We start from the raw sequence: 19005 nt of genomic DNA, 5'->3' as shown, positions 1-19005 counted from the left end.
TTCTTTCCTTTCACCCTCTGCACGCGCAGTGGTTCCGGTGCCGCCTAGACGTCATATCCGCGTAGCCTGGCAGTTTCTGGCAAGTACCAGAGAAGCTACAGGGAAGTCGTTTGCATGCTAGCTGATGATAAGAAAACAGCTGCATACACTGGATACGTCGAGAGGATAGTAACTTTTAAGGTAACTGTTTAACGACACGGACTTAATTAAAACTAAATTTCACACTGTCTCGGATTGCTATGCTAATTTTAACGTTCCGTTTTAGTAGCATTAGCTAGTTAGCTCAAAGTTAGCTTCGTTCGTGACGTCTGCCAGGTTTCCAAGTTAAGCAAAGCTAATTCATGCTAGCAAACCTTTGGCGGCTAAGTAAGCTACTGTTACATGTAATTTCTGTTAAATAGAAGTAGAGTCAAATACCACAGTTCTAACAGTTAAATTAATAAAAGGCTTAAATAAAGACAATGCAGGTCGGTGTCTGGCCCAGCATGAAGCAGCCTCGGTTCCTCGGCTAACTACTCAACATTACGATGTTACCGAGCACGCAAAGTCCAAAACAACAGGAGCAAGTGTTTAGCTGATCGGACTCAGCTGTTTCCTTCGGTTTTACATCGGTGGTTTGTACAAAAAATCGTTGCATGTTTTTGTTGTTGGTTTTAAGGAACATGCAACTGAAGTTTTCTGCACCTGCGGGTGGCACTACTTTCTTTATAAATTCATATTCTGTGTAGTTGTCAAGACAAGTAAGATGGTGGCGAAAAAATATTATTTAGGTAAACATTTCAAACGAAATGAGAGGGGAAAACAAGACACACCTTATCCTTACAACCATGGTATAAGCATAATGCATCTTCTGCTTATTTTCAAGGCTTTGCAAATCCGGTGATAATAACTAGTTTGTTAATACGCATGAAAATTATAACATACTTACATGACATATGACACTGTGTTAAAGTTTAACAACAATTAACTCAAAATGCAGAAGTAGTGTCTGAAAAACTATGGAGTCCCAATAATCCAGTAGCCTGTAAAATCACCCTTAGCATCATTACATTGAAGTAATGGTTTTCTGTAAGACATTATCAGTTTCTCACATATCTTCTCCTACGTGTTACATTGTCTACTATTACCATGACCTTGATCACAAAGCATGTGTGTTATGTGTAAATGTGTCCTTTGAAATAGGGCTGTTTGATATAACGATATATATCGGATGACGATATAAAAACGTCTATCGTGACATTTTACACTAACGTTTGTTTCGTGGTGTCGCAAAATAAACTGTTTACGGCAATATTTTTTTCATCGTTTTGATGGTCACTGTATGGCTATATTAATTTCTTACAATTCTCTCTTTCTCTTATATTTAATATAACCACACTATAGACGGACAAGCGGCTGTTTTTATGCGTGTCCGCTTGTTTATGTTCCACATAAACCTTTCACAATAAAGCTCAAGATCCTGTTGAGACTTTTCAAAATAAACCGAATCACGTGAAAGAGCAGATTATTTACGAATGAGAAGTAAAAAAGCTAAAAATAAATAAACCTTAGACTCAAACGTTAGTCTTTCTGAGATTCACAGAATTTACAGAAAATGTTACATTTTTGTGATTTATATCGTTATCAACGATAGAATTCTTATATCGGGATATCAGATTTTGGTCATATCGCACTGCCCTACTTTGAAAAACTAAGTACACACATGATTCAGTAGCTTATTGAAACACCTTTACCAGCATCAGCTTGAAGTAATCTTTATCTGTATGATATTATCAGTCTCACTCTTCTTTACATACGGTTTGTGCTTCAGTTCATTGAGATAGGCAGGCATTCATTTATACAAAGCTCTCCTGTCAATTACATCAGATTGCAGTATGAACTTTAGATTTTGTTTTGGTTTGCTCATTAAAACACCTTGATTCTTTTCTTTTTCAGCTGTTCTGTTGTAGACAAGAGTTAGTTATTGAAAAGATGCCCTCGTATTTGTCTCTAGAATACTTTGACATACAGAGAAATTTATGATCCACTCACTGACTGCAGGTGCCCACATCCTAGACTGCAAAACAAGCCCAAAACATCACCCCTCCACCACATGCTTGACAGTTGGTATAAGACGTTTGTGCTGATATGCTGTGTTTGGTTTAATCCACTGCCATGTGTATTATGGCCAAGTATCTCCACAATTGTCTTGTCTGTCCAAAGGACACTGTTCTTGTAGTTTGTTCAGATGCAAGTTTGCAAATCTAATTGTGTTAGAGAGAGATGGCTATGGCCATTTTTGTCAGCTTGTTCAGTCTTTTAATAAATTTACTATCATGAACTTTAACATTTAAAATGATAAGTGAGGAAACGGTATTTTGCCACATTAGTGCCACAACATCATGAGTGGTCCACCAATAAAGAGGAAAATAACTGAGAAAACAGTAGTAGAGGAAAAATTACTGTTAATAAATAAAATAGTTAAATATTGTTAGTTATTATTACAAGAGGATGCACATATTTTTGAAAAGAAAAGTATTGTAGTTAACATTTTATGGTGGTTTTGTTTTTTTTTAGTTTTGCTATAGGTCGATACAGTGTTTTGCTTCCTTATGTTCTACATTTCTGAATATATATATTTTTTACCTATGAGTTACAACAACCACAATATTTTGTAGCTATTTTGATATATTCTTTTTACATTTTTTCAGACCCTGTGAGTAAACATTAACACATTAATTGAGAATAAACATTATAATTGGCCATAGCTGTAGGAGCAGTACCAGTTGGTAATTACTGGCTGGCACATCAGGTTTTTACAGACCCTTTGAGTCAGCAAGAATCAAATGACAAAAGATATGTTTGTGATAATTTAAGTGAGAGTCTTTGTTTTATACTGTAAATTGTCCTAATTAGTCCCAAATGTTCCATTTGACATCTCACAGAGATGTTTAAAAGTAGATGTTTATGTTAAGAAAGAAATATGAGAGGATTTCAAATCATCAAAGTGTTTAAACTCTCACATAACAGTCATCATATTTACCTTAAGAATCCAGTTTCAGCTGAGCTATAAACACTGGAAAATACATCTTTCTGTTACAGGAACACAATGGAAGAACAAACTGCTGACATAGAGGTGACGGTGAAAACATTAGACTCCCAGAGCAGAACCTACACTGTTGGCGCTCAGGTAAGTACACGCATTGCAAACTCAGGAGGAAATTCTCAGTCTTAGTTCATCTTTCCTGTGGCGTTACTCATGTCTGTTCAATCTTTGTTGTAGCTGACGGTGAAAGAGTTCAAGGAGCACATTGCCCCATCAGTGGGTATACCAGTGGATAAACAGAGGCTGATCTACCAGGGCAGAGTGCTGCAGGACGAAAGGACTCTGACAGACTATAGTAAGCAAATAAAGAATGAAATGCAGAACTAGATTGTCACTTGTTGGTCTTTGTACTTCCTCTTGGAAAGTAGGAAATTTGTTTTTTGGGTATTTGGTATTACACAGAGAATGAATTCTTAACATTTTGGTTACACTTGGTTACAGATAAATTTGAATTTACTATGGTGTTTCAAGAGTTGCTGCTGCTTTTTAAAAAGATTTGTGTTGATGATGTGGGCCATTGCTGAAAAAGAATGTAACAGCTATGTGTAATTAACTGCAAGATGTATTTGGCAGAAAATGAGTGTCATTTTGATAATCAGTTACAATGTTCTCCACAGAATCCAGTCGTATATGATAAATTATATGTTGGTCAGTACTGGTCTTTTATGCTGAAGAGAGCTCAAAGTGAAGCTGTCAGTTTAGCTGTTAAGCTACAGTCCTATCCCCACTTATGGCCACAAGCTGTGAGTAGTAACTGAAACAAATCGCTGAAATGGGCTTGCTCTAAAGGATTTCTTAGAAATGTGTTGAAGAGCTTCATCACTCAGGAGGGGATCAGAGTAGCACTGCTACCCCTCTGCATTGAAAGGAGCCAGTTCAGGCATCTGACCAGGCTGCGTCCTGAGCGCCTCTTAGGTCAAATGTTTTTGGCCTGTCATAGCAGGAAAAGGCCTCCAAAACAAACCCAGAATGCACTGGAGAGATTTTCTTTTTTTTTTTTTTTTTGGCTTGAAAATGCCCTGATGCCACATGTTCCCCCCCAGAAGACATGGAGAGGGAGAGGACTGGGCTCCTGGTTAGACTGCTACCCCCCGACTCAGACAAGCATCATATCTATCTAGTAGACAGTCGAGCAGCTAGCAGAATACCTGGGTAGTGCATTCAAGTAGAGTCTCCGTGTTAGAAATGCGATTTTTTTTTTTTTTTTTTTTTTTTTTTCTTGAAGTATGATTGGAGATGTGTAACTGTATATGACTCTCTCTACCAGATGTGGGTGGGAAAGTGATCCACCTGGTGGAGCGAGCGCCCCCTCCACCCTCACAGCCCGGCTCAGGGTCAGGAGGCTCTTCAGCTGAGAGTGGGCCATCTTCTTCCTCCCAGGGAACATCGCAAGTGCCTCCACACGATCGCAACGCTAACAGCTACGTAATGCTTGGCACATTCAACCTCCCTGTCAACATCATGGATCCCCAGCAAATACAGGTTGGTCTGCTTTATCTTCTCAAGTTATACTTATGGTCCAATGTCACATGCAAAGGTTCAGATATAACCAAAGGGTGATGAAAAGCAACTCAGAGAACTGATGTTATTATTCCATTACTGATTACTACTGATTATTATGACATCTAGCAGAGAGATCCTCTGCTTTGAATTTAACGTCTATATGCAATATTCCCTCTGTTGGTTTCTCTTAATAATGTTTTCATTTTGGTCATTCTATCCCTGAATCTCTTCATATAGATGTCAGTCCAGCAAATGGTGTCCAGCATGGGAGAGAATGCCAGGAATGCCAGAGTCACAACCAGCACTGGGGTGAGAGTTTGCATGTTCTCCCTGTGTGGTACACCGCCTTCCTCCTGCACCCCCAAATCATGGATGTTCAATTAATAGTTGATTGACAATTAGTCAGAAATATAAAAGTACAGTCCTAATCCAAAAATTTTTGGTAACTATGTAAAAATGTAAATAAAAGCAGAATTAAATAATTTGCAATTTCATTACATATCAGAATGTTAAACTGAGAAAATGTTTACTCGTTTTAAATTTAGCAACAACATGTCTCAGAGAAAGCTTAGAAAACATGGCCTTGAAATCTAGGACTATGTTACTGCTGTGGAGGATTCCCTCTTCTTTTAACAAGAGTCCATAAACATCTGGGAATGAGGAGACTAGCTGCTGCAACCATGCCGGCTCATGTCATATTTTTTTAATGGTTTTCTAATGGTTTTATTTGCTGAAAGGCCTGAACTGCAGACAGACCAGTTCAGCACCTGAAACTTCCTGCTATTAAACCTTGTTGTTGTAATACATGCAGCATGCAGTTTAGAATCATCTTGCTGAAACAGGCTTTCCCTGAACAAAATGTCATCTGGCTGGAGGCAAATGTGTCTAACACCTGTATATACTTTTCAGCATCATGATGCCACAGGCACTGATGCAGCCCTGTGATGCTGTTCTCTAATCAGTTAAACTAATTAGTTGAAAAATGTTCCTCCAGCTGTCTCTTTTTAGTACCATTTACTTTTCCAGCCTTTTTTGTCCCCACTCAACTTTTTTTTTTTTCATTATTTTAACAACACATTGCTGCTGCTAAATTAGTGAATATTTTCCATGAAATTGTGTCTCAGTTTGAATATTTGATGTGTTTTCTATGTTCTGTTATGGATAAAGTATGGGCTTAAGAAATGTATTGCATTCTGTTTTTGTTTACATTTCACACAGTGTCTCAACTTGCTGGAATTGGGTTTGTAGATGTAGTGCTTAAAGCGTATAAAGTAAAACCACGTATGGTTAAATAAGGCTTTTAGTCTAAAGCATTGTAACTGTAACATTGTTTTAACTTCATCCTAATGATGCCATAATAGTACACAGCTACACACGACACTGAATTGTTTTGTTTATTGTCACCTTTCCTTCTTTGTTACAGAGCAATGGGTCTGTGAATGTGCACATTGATATGGACCAGCCAGTGCAGAGTGAGCCACGGCTGAGGCTGGTCTTAGCTGAGAACCTGCTGAGGGACATCAATGATGTCATCCAACGAATGGAGGTGAGCACTTATCCCCCCCAAATACCTCAGTAGAGAAACTCTGCCTTTCTCAGTAACAGTTCTGTTGCTTTCTTGTGTCGGTTTTCAGGGTCGACCAACTGACTCGTCCTCTCAAACAGAGACAACCGATGCTGCTGCTGCCGCTGCTCCCCCTCCTCCATCATCTTCCTCCACCACCTCTACTCCTTCTCCCTCTGCTCAGCCCATGGACACCTCCCCACCTCCAACAACTCCCCCACCTCCACCCTCCTCTTCAGCTCAATCTGAGGGACCAACACCGCAACCTGGACCCAAGTGAGACAAAATCTAGCTTGCTAACTCAGATTTCTACAAAGGTCAAACTGTGCATTTATTTCTCTGTATGTCTCTGTCATGATGTGTAATTCTAATTAGTCTGCCTTTCTTTCCTCTTTCAGTCATCCCAGCCCGGCTGAACTGGCAGAGATGCTGTCTGAGCTGCGGAGGGTTGAGGAGAGACTGCAACCATTCATCCAGAGAGCTCACACCATCCTCGAGACAGCCACCACGGCAGAATATAACAACAATACAGTAGGATTCAAACAAAAAACAATTTACTGGAAATCTTTACTATACATTGTTAATCAGTGCTTTGTATAACAGATGCTTTGATACTTATAAATCCTTGTTTAGACGAATAACCAGGGATGCATTGGTTGACCAAGCGGGTGTCCTTAATGTTAGACACTGGGGAAATGGATCATTGCAGCTATCACTGATGTTAACCGGTTTACAATTAAATGAAAAACTGTAACAAAAACAACAAAGTGAAAACAGAATTGAAAATACTGCATCACCAATATTTGATCTAGCTTTTTGAGTCAGGATCAGACTGATAGCTGATCCAAATATCAAATCAGTGCATCCCTATGATGAAAAATGTAAATTGTAAAATGTTTTTGGGTGTTTGTCAATATATCCGGGTATCCCATTTAAGTACAGTGTATGTATGGGAAACACTGCTGATACTAAGACTTCATATATATGATAGATGATTAGTAGTAACATTGACTAAAGTAAGTGAAACCTGCAAGTTACTTTAAACAGTCAAAAACCCATAACTCACTCTGCTGACTTCATACTCAAATGTGGTGTCCTTTAAAGCTCCAAAATCGTCCCTCTCTTCCTCTGACAAGTGCGTCAGAGTTATGCTAATAAATTGCAATTAGACAAACAACAAATTAAAAAAAGAAAATGATTAGAAACTCTGGAGAAAATAAAATAATTATATTGACACATCATCATAGAAATAATACGAATAAGACTAAAATAAAATTAATAAAGAAATGTTGGATAAAGTACACTAAGAAGATGAGACATGACAGAATAACATGTAAAGTATTCAATAAGCTCTAATTGGTTAGTAAAGTAATGCTCTGGTAGGTAGAATGTAAAGATTTCAAAACCCAAACAATAAAATAAGTAGAAGCAGGTAATTAAAAATAAAGTAAATGTGATCTCTATACAGTGTCCTTATATTTGAGATGAGGTAAGATTTCAACAAGATTGGTTTCTTTCCTGCTACAGGAGAGAGAGGAGGACCAGCGAACACTCGCCCTGACGTGGGAGTGTCTGCGTCTCCTTGGTAACACACTAGTAGCTCTCAGCGACCTGCGATTGAACCTAATGAGTCCCGTCCCCCGTCACCTGCATGTAGTCCGGCCATTTTCTCATTACACCAACCCGGTCTCCCTTCCTGGAGCTATGCACCACCACATCCCAGTGCAAGTAAGTGAATGGAAGCAACTTTAGTCACTAAAGTGAAAATCTCTTAGGAAACCAGACTGACTGCTTACGTCTTCACCAACAGATGAACCTGGGTGCCACAGTGACTGTTGCGGCTAACAGCACTGAGGGACAAGCCACGCCCACTCAGCCGACCAGCCAGGCGGAACAGGCAGGTCAGGGACAGACCTCCCCCACACAGACTTCCCCGTCCAATCAGCAGGCTGGACAGGGACAGGCTGGCCACCGGGTCATCAGGATCAGCCACCAGGCAGTCCCGGTGGTCATGATGCAGATGAACACGGACGGTGTGTTGTCCCCTACCCGCCACTGATTGAATGCGCCATTCAAGCTGTGTGTGTCTGTCACTGCACTGGAGTTAAAGTTCCACATCTGCACTGCTGGCTCAAGCAGAGACCTGCAGAATGGGACTTTTAACTCGGGATTTACAAGCAAGATGGTCTTTCCAGTGTCTGTTACACAATGGCTCTGATAATGCAAATGTTACATTCATGAAGAGTCTGACCAGCTTTAACTGAGAGTGTTCTTGTTTGTGTGCAGGCCCAGGTGCAAACACGGCAACAGCTGGACAGCAAATGACTGGACAGCCAGGTATAGCATGTTTAAAAAATACTGCGTACGGCATTCCAGTGTCTTCATGTAAAACAGGTGTCAAACTCGGTTTCACTCAAGTCACACCAAGGGCTGGACATATATAGTTTACTGGCATGTTTCATTCATGTAAATTCTTCAACCATTCCACAAAAAACACCTATTAGTGTTACCGTATTTTCACGACCATAAGGCGCACTGTGCTAAAAGGCGCAGTCTCAGTTATGTGTGCCCTTACTATATTTAACACACACATAAGGTGCACTGGACCATAGGGCGCATACAAGTACCGTATGCGTATTTAAAAATAAAGCGGGAGCAAACCTGAGTTCGGTACCTTACTCACATTTCTATTGCCGGTAATCGTCATCATCAACAACACACAAGCATACAAGTGTGCGTATTTAAAAATAAAGCAGGAGCAAAACAAAGTTTGGTACTCACATTTTTATCATCAATCAAACCCATCGAAGTCCTCATCCTCTGTGTCTGAATTGAACAGCTGCGCTAAATCTCCATCAAACATGCCAGGTTCACTTTCTTCACTGTCAGAGTCACTTTCCGTGCCGTGCGGCTCCTCGGAAACGATGCCGGCTTTTGCGAAAGCTCGAACAACAGTGCCAGCAGACATGTTAGCCCAAGCATCTACAATCCATTGGCAAATTGTGGCGTAACTCGCCCGGCGCTGCCTTCCACTCTTAGTGAATCTGCGTGGAAAAAACCACCTGGTCTCCTTACATACACCTCCCTCAGCCACTCTTTCATCATTTCCTCATCCATCCAGCCCTTTTCATTTGCCTTAATGATGATTTCTGCTGGAAACTTCTCTTTAGGCAAAGTCTTTCGCTTAAAAATCGCCATAGGCGGCAGTTTCTGTCCATTAGCATGGCAGCCAAGCACAACAGTAAAAGAAGACTTTTCGTGCCCCGTTGTGCGTATCGCTACCGTGCTGGTCCCCTGCTTCTCCACAGTGTGACTCACCGGGATGTCAAAAGTGAGCGGGACCTCGTCCATGTTTGTGATGTGGCTGGGTTGGATGTTTTTGTCGCCGATGTGTTTGCTGCAGTAGGAGCGGAAGATGGCCAGCTTTTCCTTATAATCCGCTGGAAGTTGCTGCGCTACCGTAGTCCTGGTCCGGATGGAAAAATGGCACCGTTTCATAAAACGAAAGCACCAAGACGGACCTCCTTGGAAATGTTCAATGTTCATCTCTTCAGCTAGTGAAACCGCTTTTAGCCGAATGGTGACCGTCGAAACACTTCTCCCGCTCGCGCTTTGCTCGATGATCCACCGCTCGAGTCTTTCCTCCAACTCGGGCCACCTCGCCTTATGTCCGCGGAAACTCAGCTGCGTTTTCTTGACCTGCCGGAGCTTGTTTTCTAGCTTCCTCCATTTGCGAACCATCCATTCGTTAATCTTAAATTCTCTCGCCGCTGCTCGATTTCCATGTTCCTCCGCGTAGCTGATGGCCTTCAGTTTAAACTGTGCTTCGTAAGCGTGTCTCTTTGCCATTTTCAGGGTTGTTAAAACAACGATGTCCTGTTCTTTTATACAGGTATGTGCGATTGTCCCGGTATATACGATCAACGCCCACACTTCACCCTTTAACGTTCTCATGGTGTTCTCTACTACGTCCTCCTTACAACACATACGGCGCACCGCGCTATAGGGCGCGCCGCACTTTTTGAAGAAAATCTAAGACTTTTAAGTGCGCCTTATGGTCGTGAAAATACGGTAATAAAATTTTATTATATTTCATCTAACTAAACTTATCCTGCTCTAAAAGCAAAGTCATAGCTCATGAATTTTGTTGGATATATTTAAATCTTATGTGCCCCGTGTTTTAGTTTTTTACATGGCTGAACATCACTTCTCATTGGTTTAGGAAAATAAACAAAATCTGTGATCATGAAATTAATCCGTAAATTTTTGTGCCAGAAAACTGTCGCTGGAAAGATATAGATTCGCTGGTCTCCTACCTTGAGTGTTAAGTTAACTAGCTGGCTGAGACAGCAGAGACTTTAAACTGTTTAGGTTTATGTTCGCTACAGAGCTGTTTGGGCCAAAGTACTTTTAAAACCTAAAGTGAAAAAGTACCAAGAGCTGGGGTTGCCCACATGATGTAGAAAAGCTTTCTGTCCGCTTAATTTTTTTCCGTCATGCCGCAGTTCAAGTGGGATACTGAATATTGTTTTGAGAACGAAAGCCTTCGTTTGCTAACTGCTGAAAATCCTCTAAATACACTAAATTAAATCATGTGATGCTAATTCCCTGGCGTTTGTTTCACTCTTAGGTGCCCTTCCTCCTGATTTTATGAGGAATCTCATGCAACAAATCAGCCAATATGCTGCTGCCGTAGCAACCAGCGCCGCCACCGCAGCTGCCACCGGCCAACCAACCCCACCGCAGCCTACCCCTCCCAGCTCCACAGCCAGCTCCTCTGCCACGACCACATGCCCTAATACACCCAGCACCACTCCTACCGCTCCCCCGCCACCACCCAGTACTGGCCCCCAACCCCAGGCACGGGTTGTCTTCACCCGACCCCCGTTTGCACCCAACATGCCCCCTCCTGCCTTTGGTACCCGGGGAACCACCATAAATGTGAGGACTGCCATGCCAGGCCAGCAGCCGGGACAGGTGGGGATAATGCAGTGTGATGATTTCCATGAGATATTTAAGCATTATCAATGAATAATAATATGTTCCTCACAGGCTTTCAACCCCGCTGCTCTCAACCAGATGATTAGTGGACTGGTTGGACAGCTGTTGCTCCCTGGACAAATGGGTGAGATGATCTACTCAGTAAAGGAGACATATTAAACGTTTCTTTTCCTTTGTACTCCTGGATCTGTACGATGCTATCTGGGGTGTTTTTGTCAGGGTCAGGATCAAAGACATTTTGAGCAGATATTTCAGTGCATGCAACACTTTTAAAAGGCTTCAGAGTCTCAGTCATGTAGATGCTGTGTTCTTAATAAACAGACAACATCATTACTGCATTGTTGAAATTGGCAGACTACAATTAAAGACAGATTCTCTATTGTTTTACTGTTAAAAGTGCACAATATTACTTCAGATATTTTTTTAAACTGTTTGGAAAAAATAATTAACTATAATGACCTTTATTTAAATCTTCTTTTTATGAGGGGCAGCCAATCAAACCAAAGTTGGCTTAAAGAGAAGATGACATTCAAGGGGAGGAGTTAAAACAGCTTTTTCCACACAGGATGGATTGAAGGGTTCTTTCTCTTAGATAAGATAAATAAGCATTATTTTGAACCGTAAATCATGCAAAGCTACTTTAGTAAAGTTCATTAGTAAAAATATGCAGGCATATGTTTCTGTTAACATAGTCTTCAACAGTATTTTAGTTGTTTGTTTTGATTTTTTTGTTTGTTTGTTTTTTGCAGCTGGTCAAACGGTCACATCCTCTTCTTCCTCTACATCCACACCCACCTCTTCTTCCTTTTCCTCCTCTTCTCACACCTCTTCATCTTCCTCTTCCTTTTCCTTCTCCACCTCGGGTCCAACACCACCTCCTGCTACAAACACTACTGCTGCCACCCCGAACCAAAACGAGACCAACAACAGTGAGCCCCAGCCTCAGCAGATGCCTTCAGACCTTGGCCAGCTTCTAGGTTCTCTCCTGGGGGTAGCTGGCGGCACTGGAAGCGGTGCGGCGGGGAACCCTTCAATAACTGTCACCACGTCTGGAGTCCCAGCCTTCATCCAGGGAATGGCTGAATTCATGCAGCAGGTAAGTGTTCCTGTCTTTGACAAGTGTGCACACAATGCACTACACATGCAAATTACCTTTGGATTTGATCTGCACTCTGTTGTGCAAGAAATGAATACAAAGATGGAGGGATTGCCTTGTTGAAATATGTCCAAATTTAGATGATTGGAAACTGAATATATTCAAGCAAAAGAGCACTCAGAGAGCACAACTCTATCACCTCGATCTCTATTGGCTGTCAAGAGATTCCCGTCAAACATAAGGAGGAAAAAGGTTTTGGGGAACACACATAATTTTAAATGAGTTCTTATTCATCACAATATCTTCCAAGGGAAGGGCTGGTAGCAAGTGAGTCATGTGCAGTTCTTTCCATTTTCACAAGAATCAGCTGCATTTAAACTGTCACTAAACCCCAACATATTGTTTCCGCTTTATTTCTAGGCCTCCCAGCCCATCTTTTCACCACCCCCTCCTCCCCCTGGTACCACTCCAGCACCCGGGGCAAGGCCCAACCCAACACCTAATCCTGGCGCAGCAGCAGCAGCTGAAGCCCTCGACCCGGAGCTGTTCACGGGCATCGTTCGCGGTGTCCTCAGTACCATGATGGGTTCTCTGGGCCAAGGTCAGAACGACACAGAGAGTATCGCCCAGTTCATGCAGAGGCTGTCGCAGTCAACCAACATTTTCATCAGTCCCGAGGAACCAACGGGTAAGTAATAACCTGTATTTACTTATAATATCAGATACAGTCTCATTTATATATGTTGTCTCCCTCTTGATTGTGTACATTTTTTTTTTTTTTTTGTATCGTGGGTCCAGGGTTCTTTGGGGAGCTGCTGATGTTGGTGTGTCAGACTTTCACCATGTCCGACCTGGTGATGTTGCTTCATGGTCAGCACCAGCCTCTCAGCCGCATCCAGCCACAACTGGCCCAGTTCTTCAACCAGAACTACCTCAACGGCAGAGAGCCCACCGATCAGAACATTGCTGTCAGTACCACTCACCACAATCTGTATTATTCTTAGAATGTTGTTGGCAATTTTAGAGGTACTTCACAAGTAGACGCAGCTATTTTACTTCATAACATATCCCTCATTTTTGTTGGTTGTTTTATGTTTTTGTGAACGTGATCAATAATTGATGTTTTCTTTCCTTCTGCGTGTTGTCTTCTTTTTCTTTCACAGGCTGCTGCTGACAGTCTTGTCAATGAACTGGAGGAATATATCACTGAAAGCTTTGTAAGTCCTGCACTTACTCTCTTCTCATGACAACAGGATTTGATCAAGCACATAATTTAATTCCATAGATTGACTTTGCACATATCTGCATCTCATGCAGCCTGCAGATATTTGTATTAAAGAAAAGTTTTAAAAATTGTCATGTATGCTGTCAGTTTGAAATCCTTAAAAAACGATAAGAATATGAATTTGACCTTACACAAATTTGGAACCGGACACCAAAATCATTTCACCTGTTTTATTTATTTATTTTTTTAAACTGTCGAGGGAAAACATCGCATGCGTAACATCCATCAGAGCTCAGGCTGTGCTCGACTTTGACTAATATTAATGGGCTATTTTGTCTGATAGGCAAAGCAGATGTGAAGTATATAAAACTACTTTAATTTGCAGTAGATGAAGGTAGACAGTGTTTGGAATTGCTGATAGTAGCAACAAGTATTGAACTGGTATTCAGACTCATCAGTACTGAAGCACCTAGATGAAACAACTTGCTATCATAGCTAGCCTAGCTGCTATCGCGGATAAAGATTACGATTTATACCATTTGCATGTTTATGTTCTGTCTAGTCAGTCATGGCTGGCATGGCATGTAGTCTGGAGTGTTCAAACGAATTTTGCCACACTCAATGATAGGAAGATGGGATGTGATAACACTGTAGGTAAAACGTTAGTTGCTTGCAAACAGGGTAAGCAGCAGCAGACCTTGAGTCCGTTGCACAGCATTAGAGTAATAGCCAGTTATCCAGTTATGTTAAAGTGCCATCTGCTTTTGATTGAAATACTTCTGAAGAGATCTTCTCCTTTGAAACCCAACAGAGAGAGTCTTCAGTCAGCGTGTTGGAGGGCGTTGATATCACCCAGACCAACATGACTTTCTTCAGACAGCAGCTGACTCGCATTGCCACACACATTCTGCGCTGCAATGGTAAACTCAACTTTAGCTCATTGTTTCCTCATTTTGTGTCGAACAGCAGCTTAAAGAGTTTATTTGTGGGAAATGTTATACTTGTAACTGCAATACATTCACTTTTTTTTATTATTCAATTTAAATTGTGTTTTCCAGATGAAACATTTGGGCCCCAGCTGTTACAGATGTGTAACCAGGCGTTGTTCGAGTGTCTTGCTCTCAACCTTCACTGCCTGAGAGGAGACCAGAGGGCTCTAACTGCTGTTATCAACCACCGAATTGTATGTACACAATTTCCACTCAGCAAGAAAAAATACTTATCACAAATGAAAGTAGTACATTTTGGTCAAAGAAGGTCAAATTTGGTGTTTTGTACAAATTCAATTTTATTTACACACATTTACAGGAGAAGTCACACAGAGGCGCTACTGAGTGCTTCTGACAGGAGACAGTTCCATTGTACTCTTATCTATATTTTTCTATCACTGCATCATCAATTAGCATCAACTAGTGTAAATTCTGAGCTATTACAGGTAAAACATACAGTTTACACATTATTTGAAACAGTTCAAGTTTAATATGGAGATCCACTGTTTAACAGTAGATATGAAAGTCAGAATTTAAACACACTTCAGAAGTACCGTACTGCACTTATTTACTCAAATTTTTTATTTAAAGTAATTTATGCAGAGAAAGTGTCATGTGCACTGTTATAAACTTAGAAGTAAAGAATGAAGAATTCAGCTGCTCTGTCATTTGATGTTAATAGAAATAGTCAGAGATATAAACTAAGAAAAGTGGTGTACTTTAACAATTTAAAGAGAGGATGTAACCTAAAAAGTCACAAAATACAGGAGAAAATGTGTCTGTGAGATAAAAAACTTTGTTTTGTTCCAGCGGAGGATGTCAAGTGACATCAGCCCCAGTCTGGTTAACTGGATGACCAGCATGATGACGATGAGACTGCAGGTGATTCTGGAGCACATCCCTATCACACAGGAGCAGATCCAGAGCTACATAGTCCACACACAGGTAACGCAGCAGACACAAACACACACACACACATGCATGTTAAATTTCTAATTCTCAGAATAAAATTGGACGTGATGGAAATTCAAGGAAAGCAAATCCCCATGCCTCACCTGCATGATGCAGCCGCTCAAGCTTCAGGCTGTTTTTGTAGTGTGTGTTTAGAGTTGTGTAACTGTAAATCATTTTTTGTGACTCACAGCAAACAAAATCCTGCAGTTACAGATAAATCTTTGCACGTTGCGACATATGTGTGCAGATCTGTACAAATTTCATGTAAGAAGACAGCCTGACTGAGCTATTACCAAACACGATATGAAAGATGGACACAGACACTGTGGTCATTGTGTAGAAGCCTCAAGCAGAGCATTTGCTGCTGTGTGTGTGACAAGCGAGGAGTGTATCTGATACATAAACCACACACCTGCACAGTAGCAGCTCATCACCCAATCCTGGAATACAGCAGCTTTATCCTCGTCTTTAACTTTAATTTGGACTTTGGACAAAGTGATCATCATGTTGTATTCAGTAAAAGTTGAGAATGGAACCATGAAGTCATCAGAGGTCATAGACTTCACTGGAAGCTCTCCCCCTGCTGGCCATGAGAAACAGTGCAGGCTTACTAAGATAATTAATGGCCTTGAACATCAAAAACATAACCATCTAAGTACAACATGAAACAAAACTGTGCAGCTAAATAGTTAAAATAACTTAAAATATTTTTAAGAAACTCTTCTGATATTAATAAAATCTTTCCAAGTGACATGAAGCAGATACTGACAAAGCAGGTCAGTCAAAAACTCTTTTCAAGCCTTTGCCAATAATTCATCTGCAATAAGACTCAGAATCTGGTTTTACTGTCCTTGTGTGTTTCCTGCAGTGCAGAGCACATGTGCAACATGCAGAGAGAGCAGTCCCTCTTATCTGATGGCTGCTCCATATCACATTTCTCTGAACTGCACGTCTGAAATGGCTAATAAATATTAATGATATTCTTTCACAGAGAGATCAGTCTTCTGCAGCTGGTGGCCAAGAGCCTGAACAGGCACAAAGTGCAACGGTAAGAATGGTGTGCGAGAGTTCAGAGGACCTTAGTTTGCCAGTTCTGGTCCTGTGTTTTCCTTTTAGTTTCCTCATGGTTTTGTTCTCCACCTCCAAAGATCGGGGACAACCTGTCACCAGCTGCAGCCACCACAGCAGAGGAGGCCATGTCGGTGTCGCAGGAGACGAGGGTGTCATCACGGGACACGAGGGTGTTGCCTGGGGACCTGGGAGCCTCAGGAGGAGCCGTGCCATTAGGTGGCGACATGGCAGCGGCGGGAGCGGAGGGAGGGAGGGAGGAGTCTGCTGGAGAGTCGGATGGCTGGGCTGCTGCTGTTCCTCCTGTAAGAGCTCCCTCCCACCGCTTTTTACTGCTTTAACTGTCATCTTTTTCCTCCATTTGGAAAAAGTGTTTAACTCTTTGTGTGCCTGCTTTACATTTACCGTGTGCTGTTGCTGTACTGGCACTAGTTTTTTGCTTAGCTGTAGTGCAACACAGTAACACAGCTGACCTAAACTATGACTCTGTCCTTTCAGCTACTTCTGCTTAATCCTTATATTCTCCGTTGTCTTTGTTTTAGGAATGGGTTCCCATCATCAGGTGTGATATAATGACTCAGAGGAAGATGAAGGCTCAGCCTCCATTGTCTGATGCATATTTGCATGGCATGCCAGCAAAACGCAGAAAGGTAATAAAATCAGGTGCAACTTTTTGTCATCACGTAAGAATTTGGCCTCTCTCCCTTTTCTTTATGCTGCATGTTTGTGTGTGTGATTTCAGACAGGACAGGGCAGTGCGGCCCTCCTCTCCCTCTCTGATGCAGTGAGTCAAGCAGCCAGGACGGCCGGAGTGAAGCCCATCACCTCTGCTGAACGGCTGCAGGAAGACCTGGAGACCCAGGAGGTGAAGGAAGCTTATTCAGAACAGGTAACCACATCTTACATAAACTGGCAAAAATCAAGCAGAGGCACATCGAAAATTGTTCATGTTCATACTTAGCGCAGCTTTCATAGATCTGGCAAACTGGAAAACTGCTAGGAAATCATGAGGAGGGCTTTTAAGAGCAAGGACAGGAAGGATGAGTGAAAGCACACCAGGATGATACAAAGGAAACTCACAGTTTAAATAATCCTGTAACATAATGACACTAAGATTAAAAATGTCCATCTCAATGCTAAACTATGGAGAAATGCAGCAGTGATGACTTGAATTTGTTTGACACAGTGGCTGCATCTGATCACACAGTTACAATGTCATGTTGTGACCCAGTTAATTGGCTTTCTAACGTTTTACAAGCTCACAAAACACTGTCTCAGAGAGCACCCTCTATGTTGCTGTTATGCAATTTAAAAACGTAACTGATCACAGGCCTTCTGGTGAAGAGGAAAATTGTGCATGCCACTTTTAGCAATCAGACCCCTGAAAATATTTTTCAGACCTCCCGGCACCAGAGTAGCTGCTTTTTTTCCTTTCCTGGTAACCGGCAATAAAGACAATTGTCCTGCAGGGTCAGTTCCTGCAGTTAGCACACACCAGTAAATTGGAGAGCTACTTCCTTTAGTAGAAAACTACTAGAGTGGTTAAAGCCGCTACTGCCAGACAGGCCTAGAGATGTGCTGGGAACCACACAGCACTAGGGAAAGATGTGTATTCTTCAGTTAGTTGGTGAATGGTTGCTGGCACTCATTAGATGAAACTGGTTGCAAAGAGGTATACAGTCTGCAGTCACCTGTAGTTTGCTTGAAAGATGCCAATTCGTCTCCAAACACTCAGTAACTGCTAGTTAAATAGGAGTGACACTGTGACACGAACTGTAAACAGAGACTGTTTGCATTCAAAGTAAAAGTCTTACCTTTCATCACTCATCCAAGTCAGACTGTAGCTGAAGAAGTCACTTGGATGAGTGACAAAACATCACCTTAAACTCCACTATGACTGTAGCCTTTAGGGAAGCTGCTCACAGTCACACGACTGCCCGTTCACCTTCTTGACTGATGATGGAAGTCAATTGTTTTTCAGGTTAAAACAGACATCAAGAAACGAGTGAGGGAAGACCCGGATTTCAGCTCTCAGCAGTTCCCCAACGCACACAGAGCTTTCTCACCAGACTCATAATCACAAACACTGAAGCCGATTCCTCCTCCACCTGCTTTCCTTTGGGACTTTGATTTGACTACTAGTCAGCACAGCTTCACTCCCCGAACAGCCTGTCCACTTTTTCAACAGCTCTCTGACTAATGGCCTAGCGCTGATGTGGCTACTTCCCTAGTGCCTATTTATTGCTCTGTTTTAGTCCAACCTTTGCTGACAGAATGTTCTTCACTGAAAAAGGTGTTTCACCAGATTTAAGTTAGACTAAATCTAGTCACTCTAGTCTTGTTTGCTTTCTTTTTCCCCCTCGTGTCGCTTTGTTCATGCGGAGCCTGAATCCTCATTATTTAGCGGACTCTGGCCTTCCTGTCAGTACTCTTGAGCACAGGAGAAGACTTTCATGTGATGCTGTTTGGTACATGAATGTACAGTATGCTTAATAAAAATCTTGATAATTACAGTACAGT

At 41.6% G+C, this 19005-nt stretch overlaps 1 protein-coding gene across 2 annotated transcripts; it reads left to right on the top strand.

The window, feature by feature from the left end:
- The first annotated feature begins 15 nt into the window (after positions 1-15).
- bag6 (BCL2 associated athanogene 6) lies at positions 16-18998 on the top strand. Of its 2 annotated transcripts, none has more exons than XM_085292708.1 (25): positions 16-180; positions 3082-3169; positions 3263-3380; positions 4353-4567; positions 4826-4897; positions 6012-6134; positions 6223-6428; positions 6551-6683; positions 7680-7880; positions 7963-8053; positions 8439-8489; positions 10783-11129; positions 11205-11277; positions 11903-12249; positions 12670-12937; positions 13048-13217; positions 13413-13466; positions 14286-14394; positions 14533-14657; positions 15274-15408; positions 16409-16465; positions 16566-16790; positions 17028-17135; positions 17228-17374; positions 18467-18998. In XM_085292708.1, exons 2-25 carry the CDS (start codon positions 3089-3091, stop codon positions 18560-18562), a joined length of 3552 nt encoding a protein of 1183 aa, XP_085148834.1. In that variant the 5' UTR covers positions 16-180; positions 3082-3088; the 3' UTR covers positions 18563-18998. The 2 variants fall into 2 exon arrangements, with proteins under 2 accessions (XP_085148834.1, XP_085148833.1); XM_085292707.1 differs by having other exon boundaries at positions 7963-8185.
- The last annotated feature ends 7 nt before the right edge of the window (positions 18999-19005 follow it).

This window comes from Mchenga conophoros, linkage group LG11 (assembly GCF_057382185.1).
Source record: "Mchenga conophoros isolate Kocher_MC1m ecotype Shallow Benthic linkage group LG11, M_conophoros_male_GT1.1, whole genome shotgun sequence".
NCBI lineage: Eukaryota > Metazoa > Chordata > Actinopteri > Cichliformes > Cichlidae > Mchenga > Mchenga conophoros.
This window is presented reverse-complemented; position numbering and strand designations above follow the sequence as displayed.